The 14657-nt window shown below is 40.8% G+C and overlaps 1 protein-coding gene across 1 annotated transcript; it reads left to right on the top strand.

The window, feature by feature from the left end:
- Positions 1 to 37: 37 nt before the first annotated feature.
- Positions 38 to 12949, top strand: MPC1 (mitochondrial pyruvate carrier 1). Its single transcript, XM_060272817.2, has 5 exons — positions 38 to 180; positions 5856 to 5859; positions 8944 to 9040; positions 11054 to 11186; positions 11330 to 12949. Exons 1-5 carry the CDS (start codon positions 113 to 115, stop codon positions 11346 to 11348), a joined length of 321 nt encoding a protein of 106 aa, XP_060128800.2. The 5' UTR covers positions 38 to 112; the 3' UTR covers positions 11349 to 12949.
- The last annotated feature ends 1708 nt before the right edge of the window (positions 12950 to 14657 follow it).

The raw sequence follows: 14657 nt of genomic DNA, 5'->3' as shown, positions 1-14657 counted from the left end.
GTGAAGAGGCGTCTCGCCCTCCGCGCCTGAGGAGCTTGTCATTGGAAGCGGCAGAGGCGACGACTCGGGCGGCTCTTCTCCTTCTGCTCTCCGTCTCTCCTCCGCCTCCGCCATGGCGGCGCTGGCCCGCAAGGCCGCGGACTACCTGCGCAGCAAAGACTTCAGGGACTACCTCATGAGGTGGGCGAGAGGAAACCGGTCTTCTTGCGGCCGAACCTACCTTCGCGGGGCCTTCAGGGCGCTGCGCACCCGCTGCCTGGAAGGGGAAGGAGCTGCGGGCGCGTCTCGCATTTGGTGGGGTGGATTCAGACAGCCTCTGTTTCAGCATCAAAGGGGAAACACGGGCGGGAGGGAGGGATGGCTTGGAGTTACGGGTGCGAGTCCGTGTGTGCTTGGCTCGGGAGAAATATAGTTCGTTCTTTTTTGCGTTCTGTGTCGTGTCTGCTACCTGGTCTCCTGTCAGGATCTTCGTTGAGTTCCCTTGCGCTCCCATCTCCGGGTGGTCGTGGTGTGGTTCAAAATGGACATCTCTTGATCCGCAGACGGGCGAAAACGGGCCTCCCTTTGCCCAGGGTGACCCTTGAAGCTCAGGTGGCATTCGGTGTCCTTGGGAACGGAGCCTGCGCGGGGATTTTGCCAGCTCGCGGTGGAAGCATCCCGCCCGCCCATTCAGGTGAAAGGGCCAAGAGGGTGGTGGTGGTGGTGCTGCTGCTGCTGCTGCTGCTACTGCTGCATCCGATGCGTCTATAGGAAGCTAATTGTCGGCTAGGCTGCTGTAGGGAACATAGCTGCCAAGTTTTCCCTTTTCTCACGAGGAAGCCTATTCAGCATAAGGGAATTTCCCTTAAAAAAAGGGAGAACTTGGCAGCTATGGTAGGGAATGGGCTCCTTCTCGTAAATATTCCGTGGGTGGGGGTGAGGAACGGGCCCTACAGTTTCAGTTTCAGTGTTGTAGAAATGACAACTGCACTTGCTGAATATAGTAATACAGTAATGCTAGTAAACCCGAAGATGGGAACCTTTTTGACCAGGTGGACCAGATCTTTTATATACAGGTAGACATATACCCCCAGAGAGAGAGAGAGAGAGACTTTGAAAGAGACAAGTCTCATCCACCTGCCAGTCATCAGATAGCATAATGATGTTTGGTGGGACAACCCATCTGTCAATCACCTATCGGATGGTGGGCTGACCTGTTCAGTCTTGCTTTCTGCAGGGAAAGCAGCTGTGCCTCTACCTGCCTCACACCTGATGTCGACATGTTGCCATCTTTGAGGAAGGTGGGTGTGGTTTAAGGAAGACAAATGGGGAGATCCTGAGACGATTTGGCCTGTGTCTGAAAATCTTCCTCTGCTGTACTGTATATGCTTATCTGGGATTAAGTTCTACTGAACATAGTGAGACATCCATGGGTGTAGTCTGTGGTAATCTTATTCATCTCTAGTTGCCATTTATCCCTGTTTAAGGCTCTGTATTCTGCACCCACAGAATAGGATGCAGGCTACTGCTTTGGGAGTCTTTGGGTACCTCAACATGCAGAAGGGGATTGAGCAGGTTTGAGTAATGAAGAAAACCTGCAGTACTCTAGTGACTGATGAGAAGACACAAAACATTACATGGAGCGAACTGGACTTAAGATCAGAAAATATGTTTAGGATTAACCTAAACCACTGAGCTTAGGGCTTGCTGATCAGAAGGTCCGCGGTTCGAATCCTTGCGATGGGGTGAGCTCCCATTGCTCGGTCCCAGCTCCTGCCAACCTAACAGTTCGAAAGCATGTCAAAGTGCAAGTAGATAAATAGGTACTGCTACAGCGGGAAGGTGGCGCTGTGGGTTAAACCACAGAGCCTAGGGCTTACCGATCAGAAGGTCGGCAGTTCAAATCCCTGCAATGGGGTAAGCTCCCGTTGCTCGGTCCCTGCTCCTGCCCACCTAGCAGTTCGAAAGCACAGCAAAGTGCAAGTAGATAAATAGGTACCGCTCCGGTATGGCCATCACCTTGAGGCCACTGGCTGAAAGCCTAGCCAAGTAAGTACAATGGAAATAATTGGTCCTTACTCCCAGGTAGGACGCGGGTGGTGCTGTGGGTTAAAACACAGAGCATAGGGCTTGCCAATCAGAATGTCAGTGGTTCGAATCCCCGCGACAGGGTGAGCTCCCATTGCTCGGTCCCCACTCCTGCCAACCTAGCAGTTTGAAAGGACATCAAAGTGCAAGTAGATAAATAGGTACCGCTCCGGCGGGAAGGTAAACAGTGTTTCCGTGTGCTGCTCTGGTTCGCCAGAAGCAGCTTTGTCATGCTGGCCACATGACCCGGAAGCTGTCTGTGGACAAACGCCGGCTCCCTCGGCCTACAGAGCGAGATGAGTGCTGCAACCCCAGATTCGGACACGACTGGACCTAATGGTCAGGGGCACCTTTACCTTACAGCAGGAAGGTAAACGGGAAGGTAAACGGCCTTTCCGTGCACTGCTCTGGTTCGCCAGAAGTGGCTTTGTCATGCTGGCCCCATGACCCGGAAGCTGTACGCCAGCTCCCTCGGCCAATAATGTGAGATGAGCGCCGCAACCCCAGAGTTGGTCACGACTGGACCTAATGGTCAGGGGTACCTTTACCTTCAAGGTAACATTGGTTTGTTCTGTGCAAGTGAAATATGCTTAATTGTGGGTAGGGTGCTTTGTTGCTAAATGCTAATGTTAAATACTGAGTTCTGTTAACTATGATACAATTGTTAACTATGATACACTGCATGTATAAACATGATGTGATTGGAAAAGTGCTTTATGCCCATTTCCATGATGACCCCAAATCTGTTTTTACTACGGTAATGCTGTGCTTATATTGCACAAGATAGAAACAGCTTGCACAATATACAGATCTTTCCCAATCATTTGACATTGCTGCTTAAGACAGGGATGTAAGATATCAAGAAGACAAAGCATATGTTTAATTTTAAAGGATGACAATCCTTTCCTTAAGTTAGGACAACCACTCCAGTTCACAAGCTAGTACTTTAATTTAATGAATTTTTATGCCTCCATTCAAAATATACTAGAACTAGCTTTATCATTCAGATCAGTACTTTATTTAATTATACATTTTTAAAATGCCAGCATTCAGAATATATGCTCTTCACACTACTTTTAACCATCTTTTACCACCTTTTACCAGCTCCATCTGGTTCACCTACCATTACAACAACAATATGGTTTTAATTGTATGGTTTATGTACTGTCATTGTAAAGTGCTTTGACATTTTTAATGAATAATGGTGTATACCGGTAACTACTTTGATAAATAAAAAATAAACCTTAAAAAACCAATGTACTAATGATAATAGTAATAGGAAAACATCTAGGTTATTCTGATCTACAGGTGAAACTCAAAAAGTTAGAATATCGTCGAAAAGTGCATTTATTTCAGTAATGCAACTTAAAAGGTGAAACCAATATGAGATAGATGCATGACATGCGAAGCAAGTTTTGTCAAACGTATATTTGTTGTAATTGTAATTATTTGACGTTAGACGTCAATTATAAATGGAATATAATTAATGAAATGTAATAGCGATGTTTATGTTTATTTTTGTATTATTGTAACTATTTGTTTTATTACTGTGGAATTTCCAAAAGAAAGCATTTGTACAAATTAAAAGAAAAAGAAAATAAGTTGCATAACTGAAATAAATGCACTTTTCGATGATATTCTAATTTTCTGAGTTTCACCTGTATTTCTATCAGCCCATGTAAGAGATTGCAAAATGATAAAGGGACTGGCTTTCCCCTCCAACAATGTTGCTTGTGAGTCTTGTTGCTAAGTTGCTCTGTAGCTGGTATAATAAATGTTAGTTCAGCTACTGGCCTACATTCCAAAACGAGAGAGAGAGAGAGAGAGAGAGATCTGATGCAACACTATCCATTTATTAAATCTTGGAGCTTCTAAATACTGTATATATATATACTGTCTTTCAAAGCCTGCTGTACAAACTGTGGTTAGCTAGTAGTAAATTAATATTTAACTTTCAAGTAAAGGTTGTCTGCACTATAGGTTACCTCATTTCAGTCCATTGAATTATTGGGTTGCATCTATGCTTTTGCAAACAATTCTCTCTTGTTCCTTACTCTCCATTTTTACTCCTGTAGTTGGAGCTGTCTTTGATCTGAGTTGGGTTTGCTTCCCTCTCTCCCACCCCCACCCCAGATTTTTAGTTTTTTCTTCAAATCTCACAGTAGCAATCTGTAATTTTACATTCTTGCCGTACAGAAAGTTTAATTGTAGATAACTGATTAAATCTCCATGACTATGCCAGCACAGCTTTACAAATAGGTCCATAAAAGTAATTGCAAATACAACCCACAATTACTTTTGCTAGTAATTTTGTATATGATTCACAAGAAGATGGCAACCAGTTTTTGTAAGGCTTCCCTATCTGATCACTGAATTCCAATTCTTACTTTCCATGGGAGATTAGGTTAGTGACTACAAGTCTGTTCTAGCAGCAACAATGGTTAAATTGTCTTATAAAACCAGCAACAACAGATAACCTTTATAAAAACCAAGCTGAAAATACAGGTGAAACTCAGAAAATTTATTTTTTCTTTTTCTTTTAATTTTTACAAATGCCTTCTTTTGGAAATTATACAAAAATAAACATCACTATTACATTTCATTAATTACATTCCATTTATAATTGACCCGCCTAATGACAAATAATTACAATTACAACAAATAAAGGCTTGACGTATCTTGCTTTGCATGTCATGCATTATCTCATATATTGGTTTCACCTTTTAGGTTGTGTTACTGAAATAAATGCCCTTTTTGATGATATTCTAATTTTCCGAGTTTCACATGTAAGTGTGCCTACATATGAACATTCACTTCTAGTGGAAGGGAAAACAGGATATGCAAGACAGGCATCAAACATAAACCAAAGGGAGCCATATGATGACAATAGTTAAGAAATTAGCATGGTGCTTCTTTTTTGTCTGTGTACACATCTGTTTGTAAACGATAGAGAGGAAATTCTGGTGTAGATATGCCCATCCTGATTTCCTTACTAAAGCAATCTACTTCCAGTGTATCTTCTCAGTTTAAACTTTGGAAGAACAAGCAGGTTACAATGGACTTTTGGGAGTAGGTCTTGAAATGCTTGCAATACTACATTTCTACGCAGCTAATTTCTGTATTCTCCAGGCTTTCAGGTGATATGTTTGATAAGAGACATATTATTGCTCCATAAACTGTTGCCAGGCACATCCTGGTCATGCTGTTGAGTGCCTGTAGTGATCAAATTTATGTTAGTGCTGAAAAGCTGGTGTTGATTTAAAGTATACTTATTTTAAAAAAATTTTTTAAAGAAGTCGGAGCCTATTGATAGAATGGGCAAGATGACTATAGAACAGTGAACTGTCCTTTGCCTTACTGAGCTATGCAAGATTTACTGCATAAACAAGAACCTAGAATCTTCAGTCACTGGAATTGTTTGGGTTCCATTCTCACATGACCCCAATAGGAGGTAGTGAGCTGATTTCATTGAAGACTTTCAATATGCCCATCTTATTTAGATGTTCTTGCAGCTGCAAGTGATCTCATGGACAGTGGATTCAATGTGACTGGCAGGATATTTAAAGGCCACCTTATATGCAGCTCTTTTGCAATCCATATCTGGGATAATATGCATTTTTTAAAGGAGAAAACAGATGATGATCCCTGAGCAAGAAGAAAGGAGATATTTCGATATTGGGAATTTTTTTAACATTTAGGCACATGTAAAGTTTAGGCAAACTAAGTAAGATCCTAGATAATGAAGACCTTCCCATAGGGGCATTTAGGATCATCATTCTGGGGTAAAGTACCGTAGATGAAGTATGTTGACTTGCAAGAGCACAAGGTGGGGGGAATGACAGAATGAAGAACTTAAATCAGTGGTTAACAGGTCATGCATGGGATGCTGAGAGAGGAACTGTTGCGTGGAATAATGAAGCCTTTTAATTGTTTGCAGATACAGGCATAATGGCACATAGTAGCCTGAATTAGGAGTGTGCAGGTTAAGTACAATCCCATGGCACCTGCTTGGTGTGCCAACTTTAGTCTTTGAAAGATTTGGCTTTCATTAAAACAAGTGGAGACCTGCAATAACTCATGGTGCATGGAAGCGACTCTGCAGAGGGAGGGGAAAGAGTGCCTGTCCTTCACGGTGCTTGCTTCTCATATATGTCCTCCAAATCTGTGAGGTGGCTCTTTTGATGTGACTGGCAGAGGATCAAAGTGGAATCTATCACCATGAAACTTTCAAAGGAGAGTGGCATAGTGACCAAAGATACCTAACCTGGGAAAAGGAGGAATAGAGTTTTTGTATCATCCAAGTAATATTAAAAGTATGCCACCCTAGTTCTGACGTGTTTATATAGACCTGCATTCTTATTTATTTATTTATTTATTTATTTATTTATTTATATATATATATCCCGCTCTCCCCGGCCAGGGCTGGACTCAGGGCAGCTAACACCAAATATAAACTACAATAAAACGTGGGGGGGGCAGTTAATTTAAAATACGGCTTAAAATGCAGCCTCATTTTAGTAGTAGCCCATAGATCAAGACCATAAAGGGAAGAAACATCAGATATTCATCCGAACCAGCTATCCATGCTGGTTCTACATGGGCCAGCAAAAAGCCAAGGGAAAATTATATAACAAATCCTATATAAGGGGTCAGAGTGATTCTAAGCCGAAGGCCAGGCGGAACAGCTCCATCTTGCAGCCCCTGTGGAAAGATGTCAAATCCTGCAGGGCCCTTGTATCTTGTCACAGAGCGTTCCACCAAGTCGGGGCCAGTGCTGAAAAGGCCCTGGCCCTAGTTGAGACTAATCTAGGGGTTGAGACCAATTTAACCTCTTTGACTGCATGTGTGGCTGTCCTATTTTTCTGTTTAAGTTTGAAAGTTAATTTTACAGGTGTGAAACTTGGGGCAGTGCTGCATATGCTGCAGCTCCTTCTAACCTGGTAGCCCATGGCTCTTAAGATAGGGATTCAGCCCTTCTTTCAGTCTTCACACTGAGACCTTATTTAACACAAGACTGCTATTTTTTACGGTCCTTTTTCTTTCTCTTCTGTTGCCCTACCTTAAAGCTAAATGGTTATGCTAGAGGAAGACAAATCACAGTGTCAATATTTTTATTACTCTTTTCCCCTTTGCAGATCAGGAGAGAAGCATGTATTTTGAAAATGGGGGCACTGTGTCCAGTACCATTGTTAAAATAACAATATACGGTACTGTTAATACATCCCAGTCATGCATATAATGTCTCTAGATAAACTTATTGTCTCTATTCATAAAGTCGGTTGTCTCAAATAATGCAACAACCTTTAGAAAATGTCATGTTGAATATATTTTGTAGATGGCTTCTTATTTCCAAAGACATGAGAATATAAAACACATTTTAGTGATTTGTTGCTAAATGAGCACACTAAAGTACTTTGACTTATTTGTGAAGAACTATATGTGGCATCTCTCATATACACACTAAATTTTATTTCAGGAAAGCTAACAACTATTTACTTTCTCTTTCATGTACCCATTAAATGATGAAACATGATGGCTTCTCATAACACAGTACGGTAAGGCACCGTCTCTGCTTTCTTTCACCAATTGTAATTGTGCTGTTCTTGCTTAGTTAAGAACAAGCCTGCACAGTTGATGTGCTGTTCCTCTCTGTAGATGGGTTAGATAAAATATTATTTCTTCTGCTCCATTAGTATCATGCCCACATTCAAATAGCTACCCCGACATCTCAATAAATTTACCACTTGATACTAGTGTAAACAGAATTGTTGTTCAGCCATTGTATTATGGAGATATAAACTGCTCCTTGAAATTGTATATGACTTTTGGTGTGTCTGCCTCACACTGCCAAAAAAGGAGAGGGGTGCATTTAGTACAAGTACTTCATTTAAAAGGATGAATGCTATTCATTGATTAAGTCAGTATTGTTCAGCTATGACTTTTTCTAGTACATATATCAACTGTTTAATAATGCAACAAGGAGTTGCAGCTAGCTGAAGGGGTCGCTGCACTCTGAAGTATGCTCAAGGCAATTGTGCTGCTGTGCCTCTTCTCTGATGGCTGCAAAATTAGTTTGTAACTCCCCCAACAAAATAGCAATGTGTGGGAGCATTTGTTATTTCAGGAAACTATTGAACTAATCTTTGTAACCAGCAATGTTATATTTGCTTCCACATTGAAGCAAAAAGGGTCCCAGAGCCTTTGGTAATTATTCTCTCCCCCCCCCCAAAAAAATCAGGCTTCATTAGTAATTATTAGTAAATCCAAGTGGGTGCCAAATTAATCCAACTCTCATGGAGCTTTTAAAGATGGTGTTTTCTTACACAGAAAATTCTTGTTGCTTACTTCTTACCTTAGCAATACTAATTCAGCTGGTTTCCCAGTAATATGGTATTTAATAATTCCTGAATATCCTATTAAGTAGTCTTAATATATATGTATGTTAAATAAATATATTTCCCCTTAAAAAAAACCTCAGTGACAGGAATCATGTGAATTTGAAGCTTTTTGAGAAGGCTGAAAGTATACATTTCTTCATTCTATTCTAAACCTTGGGAATCCACTAGACTTGAGAAATGACTTTTAGGTAAAAAATCTAATTCCATAGAATCCTTGCTTTGTATTAATTGGACTGTCAGTGTAAGTTTATTTCATACATTCTTCTGTTCTCCTATTGGAGAGTAAATGTACTATGCTAAACATTTTATTTGACTTAATATACTGGGTGAGAAGATGACAGACACTTTTGCCAACCCATTCTTAGTGCGTAAGAAATAAGATGGTCCCTATTCAGCATTACATCTTGAAATTCTGGTTTAAAAAATACGAAGAAGCAGGGGGATAAAGCATCCTTTCCTCTTATTATCTCCATTATAGCACTTCTGGGGGCCAGTAGCCAACTGGGGACTCCCTATTGCTGCTATTAATGACATGAAGAAATCACCAGATATCATCAGTGGCCGAATGACCTTTGGTAAGTAGTAAAATCTAGGGATGAAACTAATTCTTAAAGTGTCAGCTAACTTGCTTAGATGTGTAACCTGCATTTATTGCTATTTCTTGGAATAATAATAATAATAATAAATTTTTATTTATACCCCGCCCTCCCCAGTCAAAAACCGGGCTCAGGGCGGCTGACACCAACAGAACCACAATAAAACATAAAAACAATTAATTAAAATACAGATTAAAATACAGTATTAAAATTTAAAGTGCAGCCTCATTTCAAATAGGCCATAAGTGGCTGACACCAACAGAACCACAATAAAACATAAAAACAATTAGTTAAAATACAGATTAAAATACAGTATTAAAATTTAAAGTGCAGCCTCATTTCAAGTAGGCCATAAATCCAAGCCATGAGGGAGAAAAACACAGGGGTCAGGCTGAGTCTAACCCAAAGGCCAGGCGGAACAGCTCTGTCTTGCAGGCCCTGCGGAAAGATGACAAATCCCGCAGGGCCCTGGTCTCCTAGGAAAGAGCGTTCCACCAGGTTGGGGCCAGTACTGAAAAGGCCCTGGCTCTAGTAGAGGCCAATCTAGCCATCTTATGACTCGGGATCTCCAGAATATTATTGTTTGTGGACCTTAAGGTCCTCCGCGGGGCATACCAGGAGAGGCGGTCCCGTAGGTACGAGGGTCCCAAGTCGCATAGGGCTTTAAAGGTCAAAACCAGCACCTTAAACCTGATCCTGTACTCCACCGGGAGCCAGTGCAGCTGGTAAAGCACTGGATGAATGTGATCCCGCGGCCGGGACCCTGTAGGGAGCCTCGCTGCGGCATTCTGCACCCGCTGGAGTTTCTGGATCAGCTTTAAGGGCAACCCTGCGTAGAGCGAGTTACAATAGTCAAGCCTGGAGGTGATCGTCGCATGGATCACTGTGGCCAGATCGGGGCGAGAGAGGTAAGGGACCAACTGCTTGATGCGGCGGAGATGGAAAAATGCCACCTTTGCTGTGGATGCAAAGAGCTACATTTAATAGTATTTATTAAACAGTTCCACACCTGGCAATGCTGAATCAACTACTGATCAAAGAGATTAATTTAACTGAGGTTGTGCAGGCCTAAGGAATCTCTTTGATTCCTAGCTGATTTTCCGAACTCCTGTATCTGACAGGAGTTGGATTCTTGCAGTCATTTAAAGAACTTGGAGGGGCTGCTAGTTGACATATAGACTATAGTCCTGCTGAAAGAGGCTGTGAGGCTTATAAATATGTGACAGTATCCTTGGGTTTGCCTATCGCTATTTGCAACTCTGAAGTGCAGACACTGTGTAGCTATTTTGTGTATTTTTGGGGAACTACTAAATTAAACAACAATGTACTGTATACAGTATACATATTCTGCAGCCTTCAAAAGACTAAAAGCAGTTAATATTTAACTGCTTCCACAAGGGGGTTCCTTATTACAATACTCACAGCTTTTTTTTAAAATGCCAAAAAGACACTTTCTTTCAGATGAGTAGGTTCAACAAACCCAAAACAGTTCCATGCCTGGCAATGCTGAATAACAAACTACTGATCAAAGAGAAGGACTGAATTGAGGTTGCACACGCCTATGGAATCTCTTTGATTTGTAGCTCATTTTCTGAACTACTGTATGTGACAGGAGTGGGATTCTTGCAGTCATTTAAAGAACTTGGTTAGTCCCAAGAGAAATGGAGCCAAAATAGGTCCACTGAGAAAAAGAGGGAGATAATCACAGTATGCTCAGGGGAACCCTGAGGTTTGTAGAAGTACCATTTTTTTAGGAAGTATAGGCAGCAAAAAAAACCGAAACAGCCCAATGATTACTGAGCATTCTCAGTAGCAAAAGCATCTGCTCTAGTAGTAATTTTAAAATGATGAAATACATATATCTAATTGTTAGTGTGAAGTGAGGTTCACTTGGAATGTAATTAAAATAGTAATTGCAGAAGTTGGAGGGAACTGCCTAGTCAGAGTTCCAGAATAGCCTACTCTAAAGTCTTGTTAATTTTACTTTTACAGCCCTCTGCTGTTACTCGTTGACTTTCATGCGGTTTGCATATAAGGTGCAGCCAAGGAACTGGTTGCTGTTTGCTTGTCACTTTACCAATGAAGGCGCACAACTTATCCAAGGAGGACGATTAATTAAATACAAGTGAGTACACTTTTAAAAAATTGTTGTAACAATTGATGAGATAAACTAAGCAGTCTTTTATCTCATACTTGTTTTCTTCATAAGCCTCGTTGGATGGAGACTTTTCCTTGAAACAACTTTTTATTTTTTTCTCTTCTTCACAGCATGGAAAAGAAGAACTGAGTGCCTGTTTAACAGGGGGAAATGGAAAAGGTGCTCCACAGATTACAATCAAGGAATGTTTTTGCCATCCACTGTTGCTGTGTCTAATATTTTTGCATCACCATTTCATTAAAATTAATGGCAACGTCATCCCATCCCTGAATTTTGTAGCCTGCCTTTTAAAAAGAACCACCCAGCAGTTTGAAACATTGCATCAAACATCTTGCCTTACAAATACTGCATTTTTATATTTATTTATTTATGAAATTGTTCAGCATACACACATAACAACCCTTCAGGAGGATAAGAATTGTTCACAAGCTGCAACAAACAGGCTCTGAACCAACTTGTGCATTTTGATTTTAGAATTTAACAATGGGTATTTGGCAGCCTGGCACACATGTACTCAAGAATGGTGGTTCTGTCTCCTTAAGTGCATTGTAGTTGCCATAAAATGGAGCTTGTGTTCAGAAGCACCCATTCCTGACTGTTTTTATAATTAAATTGTATTATCAGGGTCTCCTATCAGCAGTACGATGTTGACTGAAAAAGAGTAGTTGCTGACTGACTGCTGGCTGATTTGAATGTTGTATCTGTGCTCTCTCATATATTCCGGCCTTAACTCCATTCCCCGCCCCCCAATAAATAAACTGAAGCGGGAAAACAGAAGTTCCTTACTGTTTATGGGCTGATTCAGACAAAATCTGAGAGTGGCACAGGCTACATGTAGGTGGAAAGTAGAATTATTATAGGATTATCTGTCCTGCCTCAGACCTGCTAGACATCCACACTGCAGAAGTAATGTTTGCATGGAGCCTGAATTGCAAATTCCAGCATTTTAGGTCTGAAACGTGGGATAATTTCCTGGGTCTTATGTAGGTTGACAACCATATTGTTTGGACCTATGTCCAGAGGAGTTTCACATGTGGATTATTTGTAAATGTTACATCCAGTGCTTGAATATACTGTTGTCTGTGGTCAGGTTTGCCTAGTGAACAAAGTGTGTGTACTTCTACATCTTGATTGTATGTAGACTGCACCCCTAAGAGCTAAAGTGACCCACTTGTTGCATGTATGCTGAATGTTGTGGATAGTCAAGTTGTGTCTGTGTCCTAATTCCATCTTAATTGTCCCTTGAAGATGTTACTAGAAACTTTGTGTTATTTAACACAAAACTTAACTACAGACTTAAATGAAGGCTTTTAGAGTGTTGAAGGATACTCTGGTCTACCAGAATTATAAATTTCAGCACAATGTTCTAGTTATTTCCTCCTATAGCACTTATGACTTTAATCAACAATTGTAAAGTACCATGTACTGAGCACATTGAACAGTTTTCTTTTTAGTTCAACAACTTTGGGGGCAGTAAACTTTCTCAGCAGGTAAAGGAGTTACAATATGAAATTATTTAAACTAATGGCAATAAACTATTTTGAGAAAATTTTGTACTAACGTTTTTTTAGCTATGCTAATAAAAATGGTACTGTACTTGCATTATTGGATTGAACAAAACAAGCTACCATTTATGAAAAATCTGTGAAGGATGGAATTTCTTGTGTGTGAGGTCCATTTCTGTTGTAAAGACCTCCAAGCTAATATTAATACATATGTTGGTAAAAGCATACAGGTAGTTTCTCTTCTTTTCTACTGACTTGCTCATGTGGAAGTGGACTGTATTGATTATAGATTGGTGTAAGGATATAAGGAATCCAAGGGAAGTAAGTGCAAAAACAATCCTTTGACCACTGTTAGTGCTATGGTTGTGATTTTCTACATTTTAGTAGCTACTTCCTTTGTAACTGGGAAGAACAGGTCCCTAAATATAAATGAATACCAGATTATTCAAATTATTTTCATGGATTAGGACTTCAGAGTCCTTAAGTCATATAGCTGCCCAAACCTTACCTAGTTGCTACTTCCATATTTTCCTCTTTTTTAAGAAAAGCAGAATAAATGCCAATGCAGCATTATCAACTGATTCTTCTTCCTCTTCTCCTTCTCCTTCTTCTTCTTCTCCTTCTTCTTCTTCTTCTACGATCACTCGTAGCCGAGTAAGATTGTATTCCAAAAACACGTTTTTAACAATGGGTCCGTAAGTGACTGTGGAGGCCAATTCTGGATCCACACGTCCTTCCACAGTGGGGAGATTGGTTTCCAGGCAGGAGTTGATCACTGTGTGGATTTGCCAAGCGTGCCTTCCTCTTAGCACGTTTCTCCCTTGCTTCCTGAGATCCAAGTTTCTTCAAAACCCATGACACCTTTGGGTAAAGGCTGTTCTCCAACTTGAGCGCTCGCAGGCCAGTGTTTCCCAGTTGTCAGTGTTTATACTACATTTTTTAAGATTTGCCTTGAGACAGTCTTTAAATCTCTTTTGTTGACCACCAGCGTTACGCTTTCCATTTTTAAGTTTGGAATAGATGCTCAGCACTTGGCTATGTAACTTTAGACCTTATCTCACAAAATTCTAGACTCTGGAATTGGGTCTAACCATGCAGACATCATGCTAGTTCTATGAAATAATATTTGCACTTTCTACAACTATAGAGGAGTCAATGCACTAAAAAGAATTATGTGGGATAATAGCATTTGGTGGTGGTACCTGTTGAAATGAAATGGTCTCTGCAAGAAAGCTGAAGATTATAAAGGAATGAGGCACGGTTGCATGGGCAGGGAGCTCCACGACTTATGCATAGACCCACCCCTGTTTCATCCCAACTAAGTGAATCTTCAGAGGCAGCGAGGTGGCGAAACAGGAATGTACTGCATGTATGGTGAGCTTGGGCTGCCCAGACTGCAAGATTCCCCCTCTGCCTCACTTGTGTGGCCCAAAGGAAAGGAGGGCAATATATTTGGCACCAGCTTGCCTGCAGAAGTTGTCGGAAGGTGTATAAGGCATCATCCAGCTGTCTTAGGGCTGCTTTCCAGATTTGTGTACGGTTTACTCCTTAGCTCATTTTTCTCCCAAAGACAGTGGAAGTTTAGGATTAGTTTTCCTTCCCCTACTTGAGCTCCCTTTTTCTATATAGGCCAGTTATCCTTAAGATTACACATACTCTGTGTCTACCTCCAGTCTTCTAGTACCTAGAAGACTGTCCCTTTTAGCTGTATTATTTCCAGTATATATATGAGACTACTGAAATGTGGGCGCTGACCAGCTGACCCAATTATTGAATTTAAAATTATTACTATTATTTTGAGGCAGCAGAAAATCCAACTTTTTTGCAATGATTCAAATAGCAAGCAATGATTCAAATCAAAAGAGGGTGAATAAGTGCAACTGAAATTTGGGGAGGAATGTTTATTAATGATGGGGGTTTTTGTAATGCCCAT

Source organism: Zootoca vivipara, chromosome 3 (assembly GCF_965207765.1).
Source record: "Zootoca vivipara chromosome 3, rZooViv2.hap1.1, whole genome shotgun sequence".
NCBI lineage: Eukaryota > Metazoa > Chordata > Lepidosauria > Squamata > Lacertidae > Zootoca > Zootoca vivipara.
The sequence above is the reverse complement of the archived record's forward strand: the minus strand, read 5'-3'. Positions and strand labels throughout refer to the sequence as shown.